Source organism: Meriones unguiculatus, chromosome 9 (assembly GCF_030254825.1).
Source record: "Meriones unguiculatus strain TT.TT164.6M chromosome 9, Bangor_MerUng_6.1, whole genome shotgun sequence".
NCBI lineage: Eukaryota > Metazoa > Chordata > Mammalia > Rodentia > Muridae > Meriones > Meriones unguiculatus.
The window spans coordinates 49,553,712-49,578,823 of record NC_083357.1 but is presented as its reverse complement, the minus strand read 5'-3'; the positions used below and the strand labels follow the sequence as shown (position 1 = coordinate 49,578,823).

The 25,112-nt window shown below is 47.8% G+C and overlaps 1 protein-coding gene across 1 annotated transcript in view; it reads right to left on the bottom strand.

Moving 5' to 3' along the window:
* Cryl1 (crystallin lambda 1) overlaps positions 1-24,422 on the bottom strand; it is a 109,521-nt gene extending 85,099 nt beyond the window's left edge. Inside the window, exons 1-2 of the mRNA XM_021639068.2 lie at positions 24,290-24,422; positions 12,830-12,937 (exon numbers count right to left, since the gene is read on the bottom strand). Of these exons, the coding sequence (XP_021494743.1) occupies positions 12,830-12,937; positions 24,290-24,330 (149 nt within the window). The 5' untranslated portion in view covers positions 24,331-24,422. The remainder of the gene's footprint in view (positions 1-12,829; positions 12,938-24,289) is intronic.
* Positions 24,423-25,112: the final 690 nt, after the last annotated feature.

Sequence of the window (25,112 nt, the reverse complement as noted above, 5' to 3'; positions counted from 1 at the left end):
TCTTCCACAGTCAGTCTATACAACCAATCTTTATGAAACGGAGTCTCTGTCGTCACATCTGATCTTTAGCTCACTTGGTGCTTTACTGTGCACACCGGCTTGAGTTAATTATCACCAGGAAACTTTTCACCAAATTGTGCTGTGCCTAAATAGGCCTACAATAAACTGCTTGGGGTCAGACTCCTGAAGCTTGAACCGACACTGGATACTCCGTCATGTTAAACCGACCTGCCTTCTGGCCTCCTGCGGCCGTGGTGGCACCAAAGACCCCTGCATATGTGTTTGTGTACGTGGTGGTTTGGTAGGAATGACCCCCACAGACCCATGTGCTTGACTACTTGGTCAGAGAGAGTGGCACAATTAGAGGTGTGGCCTTACTGGAAGAAGCATGTCACTGTGGGAGTGGCCTAAAGGTCTCCTGTCCTCAAGCTTGGTCTAGTCTCCTGCTGCTTGAAGATCAGGATGTGGAACTCTCAGCTACCTCTCTAGCACCGTGCCTGCCTGCACGCTGCCACACTTCCCACCGTGATAATGGACTAAACCTCTGAACTGTAAGTCAGCCCCAATTAAATGTTTTCCTTTATAAGAGCTGCTGTTGTCGTGGAGTCTCTTCACAGCAATAGAAACCCTGAGACAGTGTGTACCTGTTTGTATATGTCTATGCGTTTGTGTATATGTATATGTAAACATATGCCTGTGTGCCCAGGGAAACTCCCACTCACCCCAATAATCTGTAGATATAAACGTGTTTTTGTTTTCATTCCAGGTGTGGGATGTGGGACTGACTCAGATAGTCCACAGCAGTAGACTAATTGCCTCGTGTGGGCTCTGAGAAGAGCTCTTTGCCGGCTGCAGATAATTTAACTCTGAGAACCCTGGAAACAGAATAAATGCCAGAGCCCAGAGAGTGTGGTGGCTCTGGGAAAGAACAAGCCTGCTGCTGCTTCCCCCTCTTCAGCTCCTACTGCTGTTGTTGCAGTGAGACAAGAAGATGGAGATCTCCAGAAATGAGGACTGGACTGGCTCCACAGAACCCAAGGGCCCTAACCAGCAGGAAGCAGCTAAGAGAACTGTGTCCCCTCTCCCACTAACCCTTTCTCTCTCCTACCTGGTGTTGGGGTGTTGGAAGGGATTGGGTTGGAATAGGGAGAAAGAGATACAAAAAAATGTAAATAAAAGTTTTTTAAAAGTATGCCAACGGCCTGGAAAGATGGCTCAGAGGTTAAGAGCACTGGCTGTTCTTCCAGAGGTCCTGAGTTCAATTCACAGCAACCACATGGTACAGCCATCTATAATCAGCTCAGGCACCCTCTTCTGGCATGCAGGCATACATGCAGACAGAACATTGTATACATAATATAAATAAATCTTAAAAAAAAAAAAAAGTACACCAACACAGACCTCCTCCAGCTAAGCCTTGCTTTCTTAGAGCTTCCTAAACGTCACAAAATGTCGCCACCAGCAGGGGTTAAGTATTCAAAACATGAGCCTGTGGAGGTCACTCCATATCCAAACCGTGACAGTCACCAACAGACATGCCACGCCGGGTCCTTTGAGCATCCATGGTCAGCAATAAGCTGGGACTTGACCCAGACAAAGATCTTCCAGGCTGATCAAACCAAGGGAGCCTGTGCCGAAAGGCACCTGAGCAGTCTGCAATGAAACCTCCTCACTAGACACAGTGGGGACAGCAGCGGCACAGGAGAGCCAGTGCTGGAGGCACGGGATGGTGGGCTTTGGGAAACGACCTGCTCACTGAGACAACCAGCTAGGAACTGCAGTGTGTTACCAGAGCAGCCACTTGACAGTGCAGCCCGGTGTCCCCTGCACTGTCCCCTCCCCTGTTGCTGCCACGGTGACACACCTGCAGAGACTCCTTTCTGTCTCCCCTGGCCCCTCACACGGTCTTACAATCAGCCCTTCCAGGTAAGAGATCAGGGGAGCTCTATTCCCTGTCACCTCAACGCGCCCTGCACTTGTTTTGCCCGGAGATTAGACAGACCCCTTGGATGAGGGGACGCATGGCACATCTGAATTATTTGGTCTTGAGCTAGCAATACAATTTGTGCAAATTTGATCTGTAGCAAAGCCAGCACATAACTCTGAAACACAACCAGAATAAAAATGTCCATACATCTGAAGAGCTGTGTAGAGCTACCAAACAGAAACTCAGCTTGCTCAGTTAAAAGTAGCTCAACTATTGAGCTGCAGTGTAGCTCAGTGGCAGGGTGCTTGCCCAGCATGCACAAAGCCCCGGGTTCAATCCCCAGCACCACATGTAGTGAACATACCTGCAACCCCAGCACACAGGAAGAAAAGGCAGGAGGCCATTCTCAGCTACATAGTGAGTTTGAGGCCAGTCTGGGATGCATGAGACCCTAACTAATACATACATACATATATAATTTTAAAATTAAGTATCTTGCATTACAGATGAATAGGTGAGAGATTTACTATGGTGACTGTCACTTTTCTATAATGATTTTTTTTTTCAAAAATCAAGATTTTTTTTAAAAAAAAAAAAACAGGTTAGCGGCACATGCCCTTACTCCCGGCACTTAGGAGGCAGGGGCCTTCTAAGTTCAAGGCCAGTCTGTACTATATAGTGAGTTCCAGGACAGCTAGGACTCCACAGAGAAGCCCTGTGTCATAACTGAAGTAAGAAAGTGGAAAGAACAAACATCGTGGCCTGCTATGCGGAACCAGCTGCGGCAATCCAGCAGTCCTGTTGTTGGCCTTTCTTAAGTGAACACAATAGAAAACTCTCTCCTACTCAGAACTCCGCCGCTCACAGCCCATCTTCTACTTGATTGACAGCATCTCAACTTACTGATTTTTTTTAACAGCGCTGAGAACAGAACCTAGGGCCTCCTGCATGCTAGGCGAGCGCTGCACAACCCCAGCTGCACATGCATCTTAGAGTGCCTAAGCACACTCATCTTCTCCTGTAAGGAATTAGGTGTGAGGATCAAATACGCTCAAAAACATCTTCAAGCTTCTGGGGGCCTGCCATAGTCTTCACATCTTTTCATCACCCGGAGCAAACATACAGCCTTTCTTCCAAAAGCACTGGATCCCATTAGGTAAGCAATGGAGGCGAGCCATGGTGGCACAGGTCTTTAGGCCCAGCTCTGGGGAGGTAGAGGCAGGTGGATCTCTGTGCATGCAAGACCAGCCTGGTCTACAAAGTGAGTGCAGGACAGAGAGGACTACACAGGAAAACCCTGTCTCAAAAGACTAAAAAGAAAAAAGAAAAAGAACCAGACACCTCCCTCTTCTGCATCACTCTGGCAGGCGTCTTCATGAAGCAGAAGCAGCAGCAGGCACCACCATAGCTCTGAAGATCAGACTCAGGATGATGAATTACAGAAAGGCCGGGGAGGCCCTTCCTCCCTGGGCAGGCAGTAGGTAGGCAGATAAACTCCAGCACCGGGGGAACTGACAGCCACACCTCACCCCACTGCTGGGAGAGTGCAATGAGAAGTTTGGAGGTTCCAGAATGGCACGCAGGTCCCCGAGTCCTCCTTGGGTTTACAACTCTGTATGGCACTCCTCAAACCTCGCCATTTGTCAGCATTTCCCGTCGCTTGAATTAGTTCTTTGCTTCTGTGGTGTATCTTGGAATAATTTTGCCTTGTGCTTTGCAGAAGATGTATGAAAAAAAGGTGGCCAACACTGAGATCCTATACTTTTTATTAATGCATGTTAACTGTCCCTATGAGATTCAGTGTAATATTTCCAAATATACATTGTGTGCAATGGCTAAGTCCAACCTTTTCCACCCAATCCCCACTTCACGACCTCTGTTAATCACTAATCTACATCCAGATTGACTTCGTTTCCGCTCCCATACATAAGAGAACTGTGGTGGCTATTTGCCTTTCTGTGACAGCCTTGTTTCACTTAATGGAGCGACACCACATCGATCCTCTTTGTGGCTGCATAACACTCCATCCTGTGCACATGTATCCATATTTTCCTTAGGCCTTCATCATTTTGTGTGCACCTACACAGATTTTATGACTTAGTTCCTGATTCTGTAACTTAGTTTCCACACTCAGTACCACAGGAAGCAAGCAGGCATCTCTTCCATGTGCTGACTTCATTTCCCTTGGATATAGTTTGAGAATTAGTAGACCTGGGTCACATACGGGAAACTCCAAAGATTTTTTTTTTTTTCAAAAACTGTATTAGTTTACATTCCCCCGACAGCATATGAGTCCCTTTCCCCCATGTTCTCTCCAGCCTCTGTTACTGTTACCTTGTTTGTAACTACTCTAACTGGGATTAAATCCAGCCTCCACGAACAGTGTGCTGGCAATGGCTGCAATATGCCCAAACTACCACTAGATGCCAGGCTCACACTATGGAAGGTGGAGGTAGACCAAGCTAAGTTCAGGATTATTGCAAAGGCCTGCCTGAGACACAGGAGACGACCTCAAAACTGAAAACTGAAAAGGAAAAAAAAAAGTATGTGAACAGTCATCACTGTAAGATAAGGATGGTTTCTTAAAACCTAAAAGAAACTGATTTACATTTATTTAGCTCCCTATTACTTATTCATTGGTTTGAGGTGTGTCTGTGTGCAGGGGTGGGCATGCATGTGTACACATGTTTGTACGTGTGGGCATACATGTGCCACAGCCCGTGTATACTCCATCAGGATATATGGAGGTCAGGAGAGAGTTTGTAGAAATCTGTTCTCTCCTTCTGCCATGAGCGCCCTAGAATCAAATTCAGCTGGTAGCACCTTTGTCCATTACCATCTCGCTGGCCCCTTATTTCTATTTTCTATTTTAGATGTTTATTAAAAATCAGCAACTATGAGGGCTGGGGAGGGCGCAGTGGTTAAGAGCACTGGCCGCTCTTCCAGAGGACCCAGGTTCCATTTCCAGCACCCACAGGCAGCTTATAACTCCAGTCTGTAACTCCAGTTTCAAGGGATTTGGCACTCTCACACAGACATACACGCAGGCAAAACACCAATGCACATGAAATAAAAATGAATAGAAATTTTAAAATCAACTAGGGGTTGGGCCTGGTGGCTCCTGCCTTTAATCCCAGCACTTAGAAGGCAGAGGTGGGCTGATCTCCGTGAGTTCCAGGCCAGCCTGGCCTTACGTACCAAGTTCTAGGACAGCCTGCTCTACACAAGGCTGCTTTTCTCAAACAAAAAGCACCTGTCTAAATAGGTGAGGACAATGGAAAACTGAAGCCCTGGCCCATTGATCCGGAGGAATGACTGCGGCGCCGCTGCCGTGGGCATGCCAAGCCCTTAAAAATTAACCACGGGAGGCCAGCACAATGCTTTCTAAAACCTTCCAAGTCTATCTGCAGTTTGCTCGGAAGCTCCCACCAAGTAGTCAGACCTGCCAGCCTGCCAGCCTGCCAGCCAGCCAGCCAGCCCTGGGACTCTGAACCCCTCTCAGTGAGGCATCTAAGCTTGAATGTGCTGCAAAAAGAAGAAAGAGCCTCCAGCTGCCCACGGAAGTCCATGGCTCCGAAAGGCAGGAGTGGGCCTTCCTGTCTCCTCTCCTCTTCCTCTCGTGGGCTCTCTTGGTGCTCCTTAGAGGCTGGTGGCAACTCTGGGATTTGGAGGCCAGGAAAACAGGAGGGGTCTGCTTAAGTCTCAGGGTAATCAATTTTGCCGAAATGTACAGCGTAGTATCAGGTACCAGGGCCCCCTCGTGAAAGCGGCACCGTGGCTGCCTGTCAGCCAGACACATGAGGACACTGTTACTGCTAGGATGTGTCCCCAAGGTTCACGGGCTGGAAGCTGTAACGGTAATGAAAGGCGGTGGAAGCTTAGGAGCTGTGGCTGCTGGGAGGTGAGGTGTAGGCTGTGTGGCCTGCTGGGAGGTGAGGTGTAGGCCTGTGAAGAGAAGAGTTCAGGTTTCACGGGAGGGGACTAGTTTGTGTGAGAGTAGGCTCAAGGCCCTTCCCAGAGCCTGAACGGCCAGAGCTGCCCGGCACTGGCTCTCGAGCTCTAAGCCTGGAGACAGGGAGTGTTTTCTCCTCATAACACAGGCAGTCTCTAACGTTCTGCTACAGCAATGTGAGTCAGAACGCTGAGGCAAGTGCCACCTCATTCTGTTTGAAACTTATGTCTTAACGGACTTTCCTGATTCTTGCCTGTGCACATATGCAGGTGTGCGGATGTGCATGCACCCGTGTGAAGGCAGAGGGTGGCAGGCACCCTTCTCTCACGCCGCCTCACACTTTTGAGCCAGGCTGGCAAGCCCCTGCAACTCTGTCTGTATGCCACTGCGGTGCTAAGGAAGCCGACGTGGGCAAGACCACATCCCTGGCACTTGTTGTATGGGCGCAAGGATTCAAAGTCAGGCTCTCATGATCGCGCAGCAAGCACGCTTACCATCAATCCACCTCCTGGCCCCAAGCCTCAACATGTTTGTTTGTTTGTTTGTTTGTTTGTTTGTTTGTTGAGACCGCGTCTTTCTAAGTAGCCCTGGCTGTCCTGGACTTGCTATGTAAACCAGGAGAACCTCAAACCCTCTGGTTGGCATGTCCACACCCAAGCGCACGGTACTGAACAGAAGCCCCGTTCCCAGGATGCTCAGGGACAGTCGCCCACGGCCCATCTGGGGCCAGCCGCAGCACGTGTTCTGGCCTCCCCAGCTTTCCAGATGTGAAGTCCTCAGATCAGCTGAGGCTTATTTCTGTTTGGGTAGGAAAACAAACAAAGAAAATGAAGCAACTGTTTGAACAGTCATGATGACGGCCAAGTAACAGCAGAATCTGTGAACACCCAGATAACTGGGTGTAACAACCCAGCTGAATCCACAACCCAGGACTTAGGGCACTGCTGTACCTCCACCCCACAAGTCCTGGTTAGACCGTCTCTGCCTCTCTGTTTATTTATAATTTATTAGCTAGTCATCAACAAAATTAGAGACACAGCCCCTTCATGAACACATCTATGATGTCCTGTATTTATGTATACATGTTTTTTCCTTAAGTATATATGATTTTTCTAAAAACATATATACTAGGCTAGGCGATGGCAGTGCATACCTTTAATCCCAGCACTAGGGAGGCAGAGGCAGGTGGATCTCTATGAGTTTGAGGCAAGCCTGGTCTACAAAGCAAGTCCAGGATAGCCAAGGCTACACAGAGAAACCCTGCCTCAAAAAAAAAAAAAAAAAAACAAAAAAAAACATTGCAATGAGTCTTTTGTCTGGTTTGAGGCTTCTGGCTTCTGCTACACTATCAATACTGGATCCTAGCCAGGAGTCCTCTCTGTTATCCTATTTTTGTCCTGTGTCATGGAGATTCTGCAGCTTTGGATCTGCAGGACAGGCCCTTTCACACATGCCAGCAGATCATAGATGAGGTAGATCAAGGCCACCCTTGGGTCTGGTCCTGGGTGGTAGCTGAGGTGGTCAGCCCTCAAGCTCTCCAGCACTGCCCTGGCTAGCTGCGGGCAAGGGGTAGGCTAGCTCTCCTCTCTGGCCATCAGAGCTGGGCTACCCGCAACCACTTGTCCGGGCTATCTAACATGGCTGCAGGGAGGCCATCTGTTTGTGGTTGCTGGTCTAAGCTGCTCCCATCCTCTGTAGCACAGCTGATGCCGGGTGGTGCCAGGAAGTGACAGTGAGCAACTGTGGAGGAAGGTTTCCCAGCCACAAGTGTCGGCATTGGATGTCCCTTGTGCCTTCCAGACTTCCACTGAGTCACAGTTGATAATGTCCCACTGACCAGTCTGCACGGCCAGGTCCAAGTCCAAGGTCAGAGTAGAAAGCCACTTTGTGCCAGGTTGATGCACACATATAATCCTGGGTGGGGAGGCCGAGGCCAACCTGGACCACACAGTGAGACTCTGCTTCAAAACAAAACAAAAGGTACCCTGCAGAGGGGCCAGCCCAGAGTGTTTGCCTCGCCTGCTTGAGCCCCAAGTTCAATCCCCAGGACTGCAAAGCAATGAAAATGGTGTGGGCGGTGTTGACAGATGGGAATAATTTGTGGCCAACTTGTGGTCTACTGCTCAGTGAGTGGTTTGCTGCTGTTGTTGTTTTATTTTGTCTTGTGACTGTGTCTCATGACCTCACACTGCCGATCTCCTGCCCCCAACCTCCCAGTGCTGGGGTCACAGGCATGCATCCCCACACTCACCCACTATTCCAGCTGTGTGGCCTAAGGAGCATGGAGAAACTTAAAGGAAGTTCCCAAGGAGGAGAACAGACAAATCCCAAGGATTCCACGTGGAATCAGAATCTAAGATGACATTGAGGCCAGGGCAGAAAGGGGACTGACCAGGTGAAAACAAGAGAGTGGGTCGCCTGCAGGCCAGGAGTTTGTCCTCTGTCTAGGAGCCAGAGGACAGGGCAACTGCCTTCTCTCAGAGATCGCTTCCAGTGGTTTGTTAACTCCTGAACTGTATAAAAAGCTGATACTTTTGCAGAGAGAGAGATGAGTCCCTGTGACCACAGAGAAAGGCAGGTGATGTCAAACAGAGATGTCACCCAAAGACAGTGATCACAGTCCAGGGCTTGAGCCACACAAGACAGTGTGTTCACTCCTGAGTGGGGGAAGGCAGTCAAAAGATGACCCCATGGCCTGCACCGGGGTGTGCCGGTGTCTGGAGGGCATGCAGGAAGGCAACAAGCTACAAGTCCTAAGACATAACGCACTCAGATCTACAGGCACGTTGGCACTTTGCTTACTGGGTTTCCGTTTGTCTTCTTAAAAGTGCTCCTGTCTCTCTGATGGGCTTTGAGACCCAAGGCCTACAGAGCCCAGGGCAGAACAAAGAGGAAGGGAGGAGACGTGTGCAAGGCCCCTCCCCGCTAGATGCTGCCTCAGCCAGGAACAAGTTTCTCACGATGCCATGGGCTAGGAAAATATTACTCTTGGATGACATTTTTTTCGCCTGCACGAAGATCTCCTGACACAGGGTAGGAGTTATGATAATCACATCTTTAACACCTTGTTGTTTTCTTCTTTTGAGGCAGGGTCTCTCTCCCTCTGTGGCTGTGTAACCTGGAACTTGCATTAACCTCCTGCCTCAGATCCCAAGTTCTGGGATTATAGATGTGAGCCACTATGCCTGGCTTCGAGTGTATGTATACATATCTATGTCGGTGTCTCCTTTTCTGAATTTGTTTTCACACTTTCCAGGTCAGTGTGTACGATTTCTACTATTTAAGATTAGTTACCAAGAGTGACAGTATATACCTGCAATCCCAGGACGTCGTAGGAAGAGACCGGAAGGCTGTAAATTTCCGGGCATCCCGGGCTACATACCAAGTTTAAGACCAGGCTGAGACACATAAACAGATACCACCTCCAAAAATACATAGGGGGCAGGTAGCTCAGTGGCATTGCCCAGGTCACTCTAACATACATGGGATTTTTCTAAGACTGCCTAAAATAGATGTGTACATGTTATGTGGTGTGTGCTTGCATGTATGTGTGTTACGAGTGCTGGTTCCTGGAGAGGCCAGAGGAGGAGCAAAGTGCTCTGGAGCTAGCATTACCTGTGCTGGTGGCCTGAGGCAGGCGCTCTGAGCACAGGTGTTCTTCTAGGCCAGCAAGCGCTCTTAACCACCAAGCCAGCTCACCAGGCAGCTCGAAAGCCCCTGCTGTGAATTTTTCAGAAAAAAAAAAAAAAGAGAGAGAGAGAGAGAGAAAGAGAATAAAGCCAGCCCCAGTGACACACTCTTAGGACCCCAGCATTCAGGGTGGGGGCTGGAAAACCAGAAGTTCAAGACCACCCGTGGCTATACAAAGAATCCAAGGCCAGCCTGGACTACATGAGAGCCTGTCTCAAAAAACAAAGAATCGGAATGTGGGGAGTCAGCCGAATCACAAGGGAGGGAGGGGGTTCTGTAAAAAATATTATCAGAACGAAAAAATCAAGAAAGAAAAGAAGCACCACCAGAAGAGTTCTCTTTTGAGAACCTAAGAGGTTGGCCATCTTGTCTTATGTCTGTAGTGAGGGCAGGAGGATCTGAGGAGAACTGCCCTGTGTCTGAAGCAAGCCTAGGCTGCTGGTTCTAGGCCATCTAGAGCTTAGGATAAGGACCTATGAAAGCACTCTAACACCTACAGCCTGTTCTGCTCTAGGCTCTGAGACAAGAAACGCCACCTGTGGTGGCTAACAGAGGTCGTGTGACACTGATAGACGAGGCTCGCTGAAGACAAAACGCACAGATTGAACCTATGGTGCCTGCAGCCTAGGGCAGTGCTTGTGTAAACACTGAGATCCACAGATGATGCTAAGCCATCATTTTTACAGCGGCGCTCCCTGGGCATTAGCTTCTGGCAGTTTTAGGTGACTGGCAGCCACCAACAACATAAGGACAGTTCTGAAGCTAATGCCGCTCAGCTCTGGGGGCCCGCCAACCACAAACACAATCACTAGAAACCCAGTGACAAGTCTAGGCCTGCTGAAAAGCTGTCACCACCCTACAGTGCCCAGGCATGGAACTGCCCAGCAGGGGAGGAGATGCTACAGGACAGACACGAGTTCCTCGGCAATCAGACTACTGCGACGATGGATCTCTAAAGAACTGAAATTTCTCCAGGAAACTCACACTGAGGGAAGGAAAGGCAGCAGCCCAGGGAAAAACCTGTTTCTCGGAAGTGATGTCATGATTCTGCTAGCTCATCAGGCCATCTTGCAGGACCAGGAGCTAAACAATAAAGGCTCGGTGATGGAGAGGACCACACCTTGACCAGGGCTGCTCAGTTATGCGGAACACTTTCCCTCTGTTTAAACTTAAGCCTTTTGTTAGACTCCCCAAAGACACACTTGGGGGTCACTAGACTCCATTTTTTCCCATGTGGCCACTGAAGAAACCTCCTTTCCCTGCTTTTCACTATAACTTGTGTCTGTAATTGCACCAGGATGGACTACAGAGCTTATCTTAGTGTTTGGCTACTGAGCCCAGGCTTTGACCTGAAACCTCTGGGAATAGGCACTTTTACCAGCTGCCATTTCCAAAGCAAGGCCTGCAAAGCTCTATGTATGAGCTTTACTCCGTATGGGACTAAAAGATGACAAAGTATTGCTGGTCCCCATCTGCAGGCTCTGCATCCTCAGCTTCAGCCAACCACAGTTGGAAAATGATCAGAAAAACATTTTTCATCATACAGAACGTGCACAGACTGTTTTCTCGTCATCGTCCCTAAACAACAAGCACAGCAATGCCCATAGCATCTGCATTGTACTGGGAATCATGAGCTATCGGGAAGTGATGGAGAGGTTACAGAGAATGAGTGGGTTCAATACAGATGCTACGCCACATTCCTAGGGACCTGGGCATCTGTAGATTCTGGTGAGAGATCCTCAATGTGCTTTTACTAATGTATTATTCTCTGAAGACTTCTACTCCCAGAAGAATGGTGGACCAGAATTTCTGAAGAGTCTTTTTACAAAATCTTTACACAGGATTCTAAGCAGGAATGATTATCATGCGCCAGAGAGTCACAGTAAATGAAAAGCTTTAAGGTTCACCCATTAACCAAAAACATGTTTTTTTAATGAAAGGAAGGAAAGAGATTGGGTCTACATAAAAGTAGAGCGCATATGTACACTTACAAGGCCCTAGGTTCAATCCTTAGCAATGAAGAAAGGACTGCAATATACAGATAGAAAAAAAAAAGCTTTCAGAAACTTAACGGATGTCATACACCATCAGCAGTTCAGAACCAAGGTGAGACCATTAGACACACGCTGAGTCACTGACACCCAGAACACGGGGTGCACCCAAGCCTGGCAGGGGTAGAGCACTGGGGCTCCCACCTGCTGCTGGGTGTGCAAAGCTGCACAGCCACATCGGAAGTTAGTACAGTGGCTCCTCTAGAACTGAATCTATTTTTGCCATTGAATCTAGGAAGTCGTCATCTTCAGTATTTACTTAATGGGTATGTAAAACATATCCACGCTAATCTGCATATGAATATCTTTAGCATTTTTTTCCATAACTTCCCAAACTTGCTTCTAAGAATGAATTCATTCTTCAAGTCACTCTTCAGAAAGTGAACGAACAGTCCGGGCAATGGACTGTTTGTTTTTCAGTGCTAAAATGTGAGCGGCCATTAAGACACGAAGGAAGCTTAAATGTGCACTGCTAAATAAAAGAGGCCAGCTGGAAAGAGTTACAAACTACCTGACTCCAACCATGTAACATTCTTGAAAAAGACAAATTATGAAAATGGCAAAAATATCAGTGGTTGCCAGGACTAAGGGGAGGGACGTACGAAAAGGCAGAGCACAGAGCATTTTCAGGCAGTGGGACTGTTCGGTATGATCCGGTAACAATGGAAACACACGAGGGTAGCCCACAGAATACACACCACCAGGAGAGAACCTGAATGTCGACCAAGAGCTCTGGCTGACGATGGCGTGTCGAGGCAGTTTCCTCGACTGTAACAGATTGCCAAGGGAGAGGAATGGCGAAGGTGGCAAGCATTGAATTTTGGTAAGTTGGTGAGCACTCGCCATACCTTCCTCGCAATTTTACTGAGTCTAAAGCACCTCTGAAAGCTTAAAGCTAGAGCTGAAAGCTTCCCTGACAGACATGTGTGTAACTGCTGAGGCACCACGAGGGATTGAAGGCTGGCATTCACACTTGGCTCTCCCACTCCTCCCTCACCAGCCACTGCATTGGAGCCCCGTCCACGGTCTGGATCCATGTTCTGCTCCAGCGAACCTTAAACCTGGCCTTCATCATTTCAGAGTCACTGCAAGAGCTGCCCCATGAAAACGGGCAATTACAGATAGTCATAGCCTGGAGGGCCTGATGAGTGAGGGGACTGAGGGGAACAGGGCTATCCGATTACCTCCAGATGTGCGAACCAGGCCTACCTGATGTTTTCCAGGGCGTTTGTTATCTGCTGCTGCTCGACGTCATAGAGCTTTACCTTGAAGCCTCCACTAGCAAAGAGCATAGCCCAGCTCCGACCAATGAGTCCACTGCGGAGAAAAGCCAAAAAAGGATTCAAGTCATTTGTTGATCCAATAGATTTTCATGTCTCATCTAAAGCAGCCATAAAAATTATACAATGGCCCATTTGGGGGTGGGGGTGAGACAGGGTTTGTCTGTGTAGCCCTGGCTGTCCTGCAATTCACTCTGTAGACCTCAAACTCATAGAGATCAGCCTGCCTCTGCCTCCCGAGTACTGGAATTAAAGGTGTGCACCACCACCGCCCAGCCACAATGCCCTACTCTTACAAGATTTAATAAATATCTGAAAGATCTGCATCTTGATAGCATTAACTCTTAATCCATTGTCTGCCTCCACCTGTACTGCGCATGTGCACGGGCAAAGCTGCACCAGCGCCACAGGCGGAGACTTTCCCTGTCCTTTTCCCCTAATGGGGACACCTGTTTGCACAGGCCTTATGTTGGATTGTGTGGTACAGAAATCCAGAGGGACTTAAAGGGAAGATGTGTGTCACCTCTCTGCAAATGCTGCCACTTTCATGTTCATAAGCGACTTGAGCATCTATGCTGATAGCTTCTGGGGACCTTAGAAGCCCTCACTCATGAGTACTGGAGGACAACTGCATTTTCCCTTTCCTCCCTCCATCCCCAGATAATGACTGCCTCTGTTATCATATCCGAGCACGGAACAGGTGCCAGACAGCAGGAGATACTTTCCAGGTCTCACCTCTGTTCATTTCTGCAGGGACCCTAGATGCCATCAGTTTCTCTTTCATACTTGAGGAAGCAGAGGCAACAAGGGGTTCATTCCAGGCCAACTGCTTGTGATGTGGCTAGGAGATGAAGCCAGGAGATCCGACTCAAGAGTCCTTACTTTTTTGTTTCTGTTTGTTTGGTTAGTTGATTTTGTTTTGTTTTTATAAAGAAGAGCTGGAGCTCTTATCAAATGATATTTTTAAATATTTTTGGGCTAAGAGAGAGCACGGGTATAAGCTTCCCTAAGAAGAGAAACCCCCAAGATCCAACTTTTGTTTTTCTTGCTTCCAGGCCAGGTCTCCTGTAACAGCCCAGGCTGGCCAGAGAGCTGAGGAAAACCCTGACCTGGTACCTTTCCCACCACCTCTGCAGTACCGGGATCCCAGGCATGTGCACCAGCCCAGTTCATACAGCGCTGGAGAGCAAAGCCACAGCCTCGCCCACACTACCAGATAAGTTCCGACCTGAGCAAGAGTCAATGTTGCTCCTACCTTTCCAGACTTACTGAAAGACAAAACAACAGAAAGCCAGTGTTTCCAAAGGGCTGAAAACAACGTCACAGAACATATTTGGGAGCATGGTATACATATAAAATACCCGTTATCCCAGAACTTGGGGGTCGAGACAAGTTAGCCATGGGTTCAAGGCCAGCATGGACTACAGAGTAAAATATGTATCCAAAAAAAAGGAGTCCAGAACATATCCAGTGTCCAAACTGGCTTTTAATCCCATTCTTCAGTCGAAGGAAGCAGGACGCCTTGGAGAAGTGAGTAGTTCTAGGACGGAGCAGGCAAGATGAAAGATGACCCTGGAGCACTCCACAGCACCAGAAAGCAGGGAAGTTTTCAAGTCAATGGCTGCCCTGCTCAGCATGTCAGAGGGACACATGCAGCCCTTAAGATGGTGCTCAGGGGCCAAGGCAATGAAATCCAGTTTTCAGTACACAGAAATGACTGAATAAATAAAAGTAGCCTTGCGGAAGAATTCCAGCAGTTCATGCTGCTGTGGCACCCCCAGAGACAGGAGGTCTCACCCTTTGATGCTATTCTTAATTGTCAACTTAACTACATCTGAAATAACTAAAACCCAAGCAGCTGAGGACACCTGTGATGGGTTTTCCTTAATTGAATCATTTTGTGTAGGGACAACCATCTTTAATCCAGGTCTTAGACATGGAAAGATCCACCTTTAATCTGGGCCACATCTTCTTGTGGGAAAGGACACAGAAGAAGGAAGCATTTGCTCTTTGCCTGATAGCCCTCGCTCTCACTGACATGTCCATTCCTTCACTGGCATTGAGGCCTACTTCTTTTAGATTCTGGCGCATACTGAAGACCAGCTGAGACAGCCAAGCTAGCCTCATAGACAAAACAGCTACTAGGTTCTTGGATGTTCCACTGGGAGACAGACATTGTTGGACTAGCTGGACCACAGCCTATAATAAATTACATATGTACCTATGTATTCACTAATATACTGATATGTCTATTCATTCTGTCAGATCCGAACTCTGACTAATATATCATCCATCCCACCCCTAAACATAGCTTAGGCAGAACCACTCTCAAAAGTACAGAAAGCGAGGAAACAGGAAGCCACTCAGCTGTGGAGAAGCCTGGCAAACAGGACCTCAGCCATGTGTTCAAGGTCATTATCAGCCTTGGTGAGTCATGCTGACTGTTCACTCCCTTGATAGGCTGTGATGAGAATGGCCCTTGACCTTTGAGCCCTACCCTCAATACCTCGGTCTAATCAGGGGCAAAGTATTAGGAGAATAAACAGAACTCAGTGTCTTGCCTGGTGTACTTCAAAGTTGTTAAGGTCATCAAGAACAAGGAAAACCTAAGAAACTGTCACAACCTAGAGTCACTGGTACAGAGAGAACAAAATGAGGTGGCTCTCTGCATTGGGGAGGGATTCGTCCCTGGGTCTTCCTGCCCCTGTCCCAGTAGGTGGCCATGTTCCATGCAATGTAAATATCCATGTTTTCTGATGGTCTTAGACCAAAGGGGTTGAGACCCATAAGTTGAGAACCACAGGCTTTGAGGGTACCAATGGGGAAAGTTTGCACACATGAACTCAGGCACTCTTTTTGTCAATTATTTTCAGTTCATGTTTGGTTAAATCTCCAGATACAGAGCTCAAATGTACAGAAGTGTCAAGACAGCCTTCCCTGGACGATTGCAAGCAAACGCCATTGTTGGACCATTTTCCACATGCAGACAGGCATGGGAGTGGTGGACGGTGCCTAGAAGCAAATGACATGTCCAAGCAGGGCCTTGCTCCATCTTAATCCCGAGGACGGGGAGGGTCACCGATGGCAACCAGCTCTTTCTGGGGCATATCGCAGCATGCAGGTGAAGCGTCGGTTGGTTTTGTGCAGGAGAGGGGGGAAAGGCACTAATCGGCACTGTGACTTTGTTTTGCACTTGTTTGACAGGATGAACGCTGCGCTCTGGGAACCTTTGTCATCTTGGCACATCATAGAGCTTGATAAGTGTTAGTTGTTGACAATAGAAAAAAGCTGACATTCACTAGTGACAAACTCTAGACAAAGGTCAGCAATGCTTCCCATGGGGTTAACACGGGAGCAGCAGCAGTTTGCCAGGCACCGCTCCGGCTACCGAGCTTACAGTGGGCGGAAGACAACCAACTGACCGAAGTGATGGGAAAGAGAAAGTGGCAGGAAAAAGGACCCTGAGCAGAAAATGGTCTCAACTGGGAGACAGAAGAAATCTGAACGCACCACCGAGGGACTCTCTCACTGGGGAGTTGCAGGGGTGAGGGATCAAACCTAAAGGTGTCTGGCAGAGCTGGAGTGTGTTTGCAGGTCCAGGTGGACAGGGTGGCACTGCTAGCACGAAGGTGTTAGGAAAGAGTGGCAGAGGAGGAGGTCAGAGAGCAGAGGGCACGGCATGATCTCATTACATTCCTCGGAGCCACCGCAGGATTTAGGCTTTTCTGCTGGATGTGATGGGGAGCTAATGAAAGGCTTTAGATTACAGGCATGAACAGACTGGTTTTAAGAGTTTAAAAGGAGCTGTCTGGAGCAGGGCACAGTAATGCACGCCAGCAGGCAAGAGGCTATCAAGATTTTGAGTTTAAAGCTATTCTGGGCTCTGCGGCAATATCCTGCGATACACACACACACACACACACACACACACACACACACACACACACCTCAAGTTGCTGAGCATCAGCTGCTGCAGCTGCCAGTCATCCTTGAGATCACTAAGGAAACTAGACAGCTCACAGCATGCTGTGACATGGAGCCGGGATGTGTAGACGGAAGGTCGTATTTAGGGCACTTTCCACTTCTGATATGTTCCCCTGAAGATGGATTTATCCGCATGGCCCCAGCACAAGTCAAGAAATGTCTGTACTTGGGCAAACATGGGAGTAAGGAGCACAGAGGCTGTTGTTACATGATATGGTGATAGAAGCTAAGGGGGCGTGAAAAGCGGTCAGCTGGGTTCTAGATGCGTATCTTCAAACTAATTGCTGGTGGCCCATATGATGTGGGTGGGAAGAAGAATCAATGATGGTGTCAAATTATATTCCAAGAACTAGAAAGCAGGAGATGTCATTAACTCTATGGATGAAGACTTCAGGAAGCAATCAGGGGTTCAATGCAGGGTATTTTTAAGTGGGCAGCAGACATTAAAGAGGTATGCATCTAGCACACAGCTGATGGGAAATGAGTTCAGAGTCAAGGTCTGGCCTAAGATGCCAATGTGGGCATTGCTGTATGGACATTTCTAAGAATGAGACTGACGAGATCTCCACAAAAGTGAAGGCTGATGCAGAAGTCAAAGGGCTTTGGGACAGTCCAACTTTTTTTTTTTCTTTTTTGAGATAGGGTCTCACTATGTAGTCCTAGCTGGTCTGGTTGTGTAACCAAGAGGATGTTCCAACACTAGTGAGGAAGTGCAGGGCTGGCGAGATGACTCAGCAAGTAGAAGCAGTGGCACACATGCCTGCACACCCCAATCCTAGATCCCACAAGGTGGCAGGAGAACTGACTGCTGAAAATTGTTCTCCGACTTCTGCACATACCCTGTAGCATGAACAGCTGCTCTGGATAGCTGGATGGATGGATGGATGGATGGATGGATAGATAGATAGATAGATAATTGAAAAATAGATGATAGATAATAAGTAGTAGACAATAAATATATAGATGATAGATGGTAGATATATAGAAGATAGGAAAGACAGATGATAGTAACAGATATATATGTAATAGATATATAGATGATGGGTGGATAATAGAAAAATAGCTGACAATAGATATATGATGATAAATATATAGATAGATAACAGATATATAGATGATAGGACAGATGATAGATAGACAGATAGATGATAGTAACAGATACATATATAATAGATATATAGATGGATGCATGGATAGACAAATAATAGATACATGGATGGATAGATAGATAGACAGACAGACAACCAAAGGAGAAGACAGCACCATCTGTGTTAAAAAAAAAAACCATTGATCAGGTTCAGATTTGAATTTGTTGGGAGCAAGCAAAAAAAACTGGTCTAAGTACTGCCATTTTGTTTTCAGACTTAATCAAGCGAGGGGCAGACTAAATCCAAGGTCCCAGAGCCTAGGGGAGCTGGGGACTTCACAATAGCTGAACAGCTTCTGCTGTAAGGAAACAGTTGCCTAAGTCCAGCCATCTCAAGGACACCCTCTCCATCTTGTTTGCAGGATCAAACAAGTTCATGTTCCAGGCACAGGAACCAACTCCAATCCTAATTGGTGCAAAAATGTGACAATAACTTGGCACAGATGTTTGTGCTTTGCAAGCTTAAATATTCTGTGACGTTCCTGGCTCTGGGTTGCAGTTCAGCCTCCGAGTCTGTTCTGTGGTCCTGGTCAATCAGTAGTGGCTTGATTACAATAAATTTTTATCATCTGCGTTGACTTGGTATTCAAGCTATGTTGTATTTAAGTGGACCCCATAATAGACTGGCACTCAGTCATTGGGTTCAGCTGGATAAATAGGGATGTACATCAATGTAAAAGCAGTCTTAGGGGTCTGCTGTCAAGAACAGTCTGAGGAGGAGGAGCAAGGCAAAAAGAGCCTCTGGATATAACAACCAGCCTCTCCAGAACTAAAAGGATGGGTGAGCTATATTCGGCACTTCTCAACTGTGGCAGATTTGACTCCATGTTCTACAAAATCAACATCTTCTATAATTACTATAAGATGTGTTATACTGTATATATACAAATTTTTAATCAAAGAGAGCTCCGGATGTGCATTGATCAATATGGTAGACTCTATCCATGTGTAGCTATTAAAGTTTAGATTACAGGCAAGCAAATGTTAGGGTTCAGTTGAGCAGAACTGAACACAGTTCAAGTACGCCATATCCACAAGTCAGAGTGGCTACCAGGTAGGACAGCAAGGTTGGAAAGACACCTCTCCACAGGTCAGACATCTGTCCTGAGCATGCTGACTTCTCGTCATTACTCCCTAAATAAACAACTTTTTCATGGCATTTACACTATATGAAGTATGGCATAAATATGGGTAAACCAGGGGGATGTGGGAAGGGAATGGGCTTAAGTCTTGAGTCAACAATCCCGCAATAATGAACGACATTTACTGTGAAGCTTGTTTGCCCAGAGAATTTACTCCTTTTATAAAAAGAATGTGAAAACAGCAAAAAGCCATGTTTAAGGCCTAAGCATATACAACCTTACTCCCACAAGTAAAACAATTTGGAGAAGGAATCACGTGGGCCAGGAGGAAGGACTCCAATAATGGTGTGGAAAGGCCCAGATGAAGAATAAAAGCAAATATTCATAAGATTATGGATGGAAGACAGCCCAGCTGAGGATGGTTAAGGAGGATGGCATCAGATGGGGGCTGGGAGGTGGATGGTGAGGTTATTGAGACAGCACAGGTAGAAACATCTGCCCAGCCCAAAGTAAATAAGGTAACTATAAAATCTAACAGGTGTCTGTGTCTTATTGTGATAGCAGGTTAAATAATACTGCCATAATAATTATAGGGCTAATAATAAATGATATTTAGCCCAACATTGTTTTTATTTATAACAACACAGAAGGAAAGAGCACGAAAAGGCACAAGAATCACAGACCCATTTGTTTGAATACTGGAATCCCATATGTGAGAGTTTGGTGGCTTCTGGTTTCCTCCCACAGCAGACGCAAACAAATACAGAGACCCACAGCCAGACATACAGAGTTAGAGACCTCGGGACACTCAGCCCTCGACAGGATGTTTCCATCAAATCTCTCCCCTCAAGATGGAACCTTGCAGAAGAGGGGCCAGAAAGGGTGTAAGAGCCAGAGGAGATGAAGGCTACCAAGAAATCAACATGATTAAAGCTCATATGAACTCACAGAGACTGAGGGATGAACAGGGCCTGCGCGGGTCTGCACCAGGTCTTCTGTCTCTATATCATGGCTTCCAGTTTCTGCTTTTATGGGGGTTGGTTCTATTTGACCTTATTTCTTTATATCTCTGCTGGATAGTGCTGCAAGGACAAACCCAAGACCCACCCACTCCCTACACCAGGCAATTGCTGTACCTGTTATTCAGCTGCATCTCCAATATAACGTATACTGCTTTTGTTGCTTGTATTTACTTTATTTAAGCCACAGACTCACTTTTTGCTGAAGCCTTCTGAGTTCTGGGATTAAGGGGGTGTGCTACAATGCCCCCACTTAACAATATCTTCTGTACGTCTTTATTTTTTAGTATTATGTTTTGTGTATGTGGGTGTTTTGTCTTTCTGTGTGTATGTGCAGAAGGCGTGTGAAGTATCTGAGGAAGACGGAGGAGAGCATGGCACCCCCTAGACACAGTGTTACAGGCGGTTGGCTGTGAGCTGTCATTTGGGTGCTGGAAATTGAACCTCGGGCCTTCTGGAAGAGCATCCAGAGCTCGTAATCACTGGGCCATCCAATCCTCCAGCCCTCTTCAATTTCTTTAATGCAGCTGCTAGAACATTCAGGTACCCACTGTGGCCTGCAACTGAAGCACAATGATCATGGTCACCTCAACACCACGGCTGCAGAGTCGCTGCCATTTCCCTCTGCTTTGCCATCCCCAGTGCCACACAACTAATTAGCTCCCTGTCCTTAGAGTTCTGCCACTCTGCATCTTTATCTGGACTTCAAGACACCTAAAATCCATATGACAAGAGCCCAGAGTAGAAGAAATGCAAGGTCTTTCCCATTTTGATGCATTTCAAAGTTTCAAATTTCCCAAATCTATCACAAAAGCTACCACGGGACACAGCAGCGAAGCATCAAGGAAGCGTTCAGGAACAAAGTTGATCCTCTGGTTGTTTTGTCATTAATGCCAGCCAGCTGTGAAAAAGTCCACTCTGGGTCCATTTATTCATTATTTATTCTTTCTCAAGACTTATCTTGTTATGTAGCCATGGATGACCTCACATTTACAGCAATCCTTCTGCCTCAGCCTCCTGGGTGCTAGGATTACAGGCATCACAGGCCTGACTCTCGTTACTTCTAAAATCGTCTGTCTACAGCTACCTCTTTATGAGGGCAAGCTGAAGTAAAGTTGCTGCTAACTTCTTGATGTACGTGAGCTACATAAAGCTGGCCATTACTAAATGTTTCCAAGGAAGGGCCCACTAGCACTGTTGCTGACTCAGAGGCGACCAGGGTGTATACTTATGGTTGGTTCTCCGTGTGCGGAAAAACTAATGGAGAAACTTTTCAGGAAGTACTTAGGGCAGCACCTTGAAGGAAATATCTGTCTCAAAAAGTTTCTCACATTAAAAAAATACAGCTTAAGAGCTCCTTCCCCTAACTGAGGACCTATTGACAGTTGATGGCTTCTGGGGAAAGGAGAAAGGTGTTTATTTGTGGCACCTAGGCAGCACAAATAAAAATTTTTTTAATTAAAAAAAAAAAGACACAACATTGGGAGGGCATGGGAAGGTGGGTATAGAAGGTGAATATGATCAAAATACATCTTATGAAATTCTCAGATAATTCATAAAAATATTATAATAAAATTACAGTTGCCCCAGAGTACAATTCTGTTTTATACCAACTTGTTTTATATCAACAAGTTTTATATCAACTTGGCCTAAGCTGGAGTGACCAGAGAGGAGGGAGTCTTAATTGAGAAAATGCCTCCATAACTGCAGGGAAACCTCTAGGGCATTTTCTTAATTAGTGATTGATGGGGGAGGGCTCAGCCCATTTCGGGTGGTGCCATCTCTGGGCTGGTGGTCCTGGGTTCTATAAGAAGCAGCTGAGCAAGCCATAGGGAGCAAGCCAGTAGGCAGCACCCCTCCATGGCCTCAGCATCAGCTCCTGCCTCCAGGTTTCTGCCCTGTTTGAGTTCCTGTTGTGACTTTCCTCAGTGATGGACTGTCACCTGGAAATGTCAGCGGAATAAACTCTTTCCTCCCCAAACTGCCTTAGCTGTGTTGTTTCGTGCAGCAATAGAAACTCTACCAAGACAAATATCAAGCAGCGTCCTCCAAGGCTTCACACGTGTGGGACTCAATAAGAGTGGGGGTCTCAATAAGAAATGTTCAGACGTCTGTAGACCCTGCAAGACTCGACAGGAATTAACATGAAAATGTGGGCAACACAGCATCAGCACACAAGGGAAGTCTCCAGAAGCCAAATGTATCCTAGAGAAGACCATCCCTGAGCTGAGTGCTAGCCACTACGTCTGGTGAAGAGAAGAGGCAGGTCCAGCACCAGGCAGCACAGTGCCTACTTCTCAGCCCTGCCCTGAGCACCCACAACCCCCCGGACAGGTTTGTCCTAAACAAGCTCAGGTCTAGAATAGGTTTACCAGCACAGAACCGCATGTAAATGGAGGCCAGGAGGAGGCTGGGTTGTAGAGGCACTGGCCATGCAAACCCAGCAACCTAATCTGAGTTTCATGCCCAGACCCCACCTAAAGGTGTGGAGAAAACCAACTCCACAAAGCTGTCTCCTGACCTCCACTCACGCTGTAACACACACTATCTTTTAAACTTCTCTAACATATTTACAGTAAACCCCAGGCAGGTCTATTTCGAAGTTGTTCTTGTTTTTGTCTGGGATCCTTGTCCAGGTTGGCCTGGAACTTGAGATCCTCATGTTTCCACCTCCCAAGGATTACAGGTGTGCAGGTGCGCAGCCTTGCCAAGCTCTTCACTCAGGTTTTACGGAATTGATTTACATTCTGGGCACCATCTGTTAAATGGATGTTCCCTTGAGTCACCGGTGGGGCCTTGAAAGTCAGAGATGGTGAACGATAGAGAAGTCAGAAAAAAAGTTAACACCCATGAGATAGATGGTAGAAGACAGGTAATAGCTATAATATAGATAGGTAGATGATTGACTGATAACTGGATAGGCAGAGGAGAAAGAAAGTTGGGGAGGGGGGAGGGGAGTAAGCAAAAGACAGAATTTTCATATTAGAAGACAATGGCCACAGGTCTCAGCCCCTTCTAGTTCCCTGTCCTTGAGCTCAGAAATAACCAACTGCTGAGTAGCTCCTTTTTGGGAGACTGTGAACCACCCACAGCCAGACAACTGCAGAATCAAGTCAAATCCTACTTGGCACCTGTTAGGTGCGGGCAGAGAGCCACTTAACTCCCGACAGATCTGAAAAACCTAGGCATCGACCAACGCCTGCTGCTCTCACAGAAGGCGAGGCAGCACAATTCACCACGGGGGCAAAGTGCACGATTTGCTATTTCTTGACCATTCAACCACTGGCACCCCCCCCCCCAAAGGACAAAGGTACAGTAAATTCCACAGATCTGTGAGAGAGGAAATGGCCACGGACATTCTGACACCTTGCTCCAAAGGGTTCTAAAGGGGAGAACCCTGAGCGTGGCATTGGTCTGCAGGCAGGGCAACGGGTGGCCAAAAGTATAAACAGGCACATGAAGGCACTCCTCTAATAGCTGCCAACCGATATGAGCTACTGTGTGCTGCTACATATGGACAGAAGCATGAGAACAGAAATCAGTGCAGATGAGCTTCGGCTGTTAAAGTCACACACACACACACGTGAGGAAAGCCCTGGTCCTCACCGACAAGGGTTCTGCCAGCCTAGCCCAGTGATACAGATGAACGAAACTCCTTGGCAACCCAGGCCAATCTCCAACTATCATCTTGGGTAAATCTCTTGTCTGCATGCTTAATAAGAAGAAGGGCACTGTTTCCAAGCTGGGCATAGTGGCACACACCAGCAATCACAGTAACTGGGAGGTAGAAGCAGGAGGATCAGGAGTTCAAGGATAGCCTCTGCTACCTGGAGACTCTGAGGCCAGCCTGAGCTACATGAGGTCTCTTAAAAACTTTAGAGCACACTTTTCACAGGACCACCGCTGGCATTCGGCTAGTACCTGACGCCAGGCACCTCTAGCAGTCTGCACCACTAGGTGGTAACCTCCCGGTGACCCGCACCGACTTAGGGCACGCATCAGCTCTGCTCAGGGCTCCAGAGCGCACGAAGCGCCTGGAGGAGCGAGGTCCAGCCTGATGCCCACCCGAGGCACTCACGGAAGCCCGCGCGAGGCCCTGCGTTCCGGACGCTGCCAGGGCGCCAGCCGTTGCAGCACGGCACCGCCGAGACCTTTACCTGCCTACGATCACCACCCCGCCCGCTGCAGGAGACGCCATGGCAGATCCGGGCCTGGCAGCACAGCCGCGCTAGCGGAGGGAGCGAGCAGAGCAGACCGCGCGCGGGGCTAAGGGCCGCCGCCGGGGTGGGCGTGCCCGAGCTCGTAGGGCCTCGCCCATTGGCTGCCGAGCTCCTGGGAGGGGCCAAGGCGCAAGAGGGGCGGAGCCCGCGGAGCTGGCACCCGGAACGTGGGAACGTGGGTGAAAACAGGGAGGACTGACCACTTCGGAGCTGAGCAATTTTTACTTTTCAGTTTCTAACAGAAACCTGTTAAACCAGCGTCCCTAGGAGCGGTTACTGCCAATTTGGCCCAAAGCTCTACCCCAGAGACACTTTCAAGACAACGTCCCTTTAACGACGTTAGCTCCAGTTTGTCTCTCTGTCTACATTCTAGTCTACACTGGAGGATCCAGGTCTGGTGAGGTGCCTGCTGCCTGGCTTCGCTGATGAGGCCCGGGCTCTTAAGAACAGCAACTAACGGAAACTCCGGATAGGTCACGCTGAGAAACGGAAGGAAGACGAGACGCGTTTGAATTCCTTGTAGCATGCCACGGCCACTGTGCGCCTTACTTCCTCCTTCCAGAGGCGTCCAGTGCTATGTGTGTTAAGAAGAAAAGAAAAGGCAAGCGGGGAGTGGTGGCTTGCGCCGGCTTCTCCCAGAACCCGGGCCCGGCCCACCCTGCCTATATTTAGAGATAGCAAGACACTGTTGCAAAAATAAAAAGTCTACTGCCCTGACCTCTGGCTCTTATAGTTAAAACCAGAACACAGTGACACTGAC